This window comes from Megalops cyprinoides, chromosome 12, assembly GCF_013368585.1.
Source record: "Megalops cyprinoides isolate fMegCyp1 chromosome 12, fMegCyp1.pri, whole genome shotgun sequence".
Classification (NCBI taxonomy): domain Eukaryota; kingdom Metazoa; phylum Chordata; class Actinopteri; order Elopiformes; family Megalopidae; genus Megalops; species Megalops cyprinoides.
The window spans coordinates 169,101-171,006 of NC_050594.1; the positions used below are offsets into that span (position 1 = coordinate 169,101).

The 1,906-nt window shown below is 55.4% G+C and overlaps 1 protein-coding gene across 1 annotated transcript; it reads right to left on the minus strand.

Annotated features, from left to right (window-relative positions):
- Positions 1 to 303: 303 nt before the first annotated feature.
- Positions 304 to 1,458, minus strand: prlh2r (prolactin releasing hormone 2 receptor). The gene has a single exon (XM_036542125.1). It carries the CDS (start codon positions 1,456 to 1,458, stop codon positions 304 to 306), a length of 1,155 nt encoding a protein of 384 aa, XP_036398018.1.
- Positions 1,459 to 1,906: the final 448 nt, after the last annotated feature.

Below are 1,906 nucleotides of genomic sequence, written 5' to 3' on the forward strand. Positions count from 1 at the left end.
TCAGTTCTCTTGCAAAGCTGCCGACAGTGCTGGCCCTCTTCTCTCCCATGATGCGTCACTATGCTTTGCTGTGGGGCCAGCTCAAGGTGGCTTCCCAGTGACCACACCTGGAGAAACAGGGGAGTCAAGTTCCAGCCCAAACTGTGTCACATATTAGCCAATGGAAACCTGGAGACTAGCCTTCTGACAACATGGCCGCTGACTGGGCACATTCAGGGGTCTAACATGTAGGAAATGCTACAGATGAAGAATGAGGACATAACAAAACATTAAACAGCCACTGCCTCCCCCCTGTGACTGGCCTCAGGACAGGGAGGGGTTCCCCTCCAGTACTGGCTTGTCAGTGTTGAGCACAGGGACGTCGGCCAGCGTGCAGGAGGTGTGGAGACGAGGGAGGCGGTAGGAAGTGTTCAGGCTGCTCCTACCGTGGCCTCGGCGTCGTGGGGGGAGGAGGTGCCGGCCTAAGTACAGCCGGAACTTGTCATGGAGGGAGGCATAGATGAAGGGGTTGTAGCAGGCGGAGCTCATAGCCAGCAGGTGGCAGGACACCTGGATTATGTTGACGTGATTCTTGCCCAAGATGGCGAAGTCGGCGTCCAGGTCGCGGATGAGGTTGACCACCTGCAGGGGCAGCCAGGAGAAGGCGAAGCAGAGGACCGACACCAGCAGCCGCCGGAAGGTTCTGCGCTTCTGGTGGCTCCACTTTTCCCGGTGGGAGGGGGCGGTGGCCGCAGCCCCCGGCATGCTTCGGCGCCGCAGGTGGCGGGAGATGGCGCAGTAAGAGATGGAGACAGCCGCCAGCGGCACAAAGTAGGACAGCAGCAGCACAAAGCAGGAGTAGACGAGCCGGCCCTGTTCCTGGCCCTGCCAGAACTCCTCACAGATGGTCATGCGGTGCCCTGTGGCACTCAGGTCCAGGTACCCGGTGTGCAGGGCGGTGGGCATGGACAGCGCCAGGGCGCCCATCCAGATCGCAGCCACGAGGCCCCCACAGAAGCGCCGCCCCACCCGCCGGCGGATCGGGTACGCCACCACCACGTAGCGGTCCACTGCAATGGCGGTGAGAGAGAGCACCGCCACGAACACGGTGGCCGACTGCATCAGCGTGACAAAGTGGCACATGAGGCGGCCAAAGAGCCAGCCGCGAAGCTCGAAGGCGTAGGCGGCAGTCAGGGGAACGCAGAACAGGCACATCACCAGGTCGGCCAGGGCCAGGTTCCCGATCAGCAGGTTGGTGGTGCTGTGGAGCTTCTTGTTTCGACCAATAAGAAACAGGAGGAGGACGTTGCCACAGCACGCTACTAACACCAGCAGGGCGTAAAGAGGGATGAAGATGGGCTTCAAGTGGAAGAGAAGATCCAGTCCCGAAAAGGAGGAAGAGGAGGAGGATATGGAAGAGGAAGAAGAGGCGGCAGAGATGTTGTCCCAGGACCCATTAAGAAATAAGCCCTTGTCCATCATGGCAGAGGGCGTGTCTGTGCAAACGAGCGTTAGGGAGCATTAGGGTGGCACCTACGGCACAACAATAAATGCACACTGGTAATTAGCCAATAGCTGAACAATAATAAATCACATACATTTGTCATTTTTGAGAGAAACGACTCCCTTTTTTTGCTTTTGCACTGTAATGCTGAGCGCAACAGGAAAATAAAACAACTTGTCAGTGAGTATCAGTTTACAGAGATGAAGCCCTGTACTGTTGAAGCCTCACTAAGACACATCCAGAGGTGGAAGCTCTACCCAGGAAGAAAAAGCAGCCAGAACACCATGCTGTAAGACATCGTCAAGACAAGTCATCGGTCATTTAAAATTACTAGGACCAATATATGAGGAAAAAATCATAAATGTCATTAGAGTTTATATATTTTAATGTCATTAGGTTGTATTCCCTGTATATTTAGGCTAC

What these genes read in the sequence shown, in the direction of transcription:
- prlh2r (XM_036542125.1), bottom strand. Translation starts at nt 1,458, where the DNA reads ATGGACAAGGGCTTATTTCTTAATGGGTCCTGGGACAACATCTCTGCC.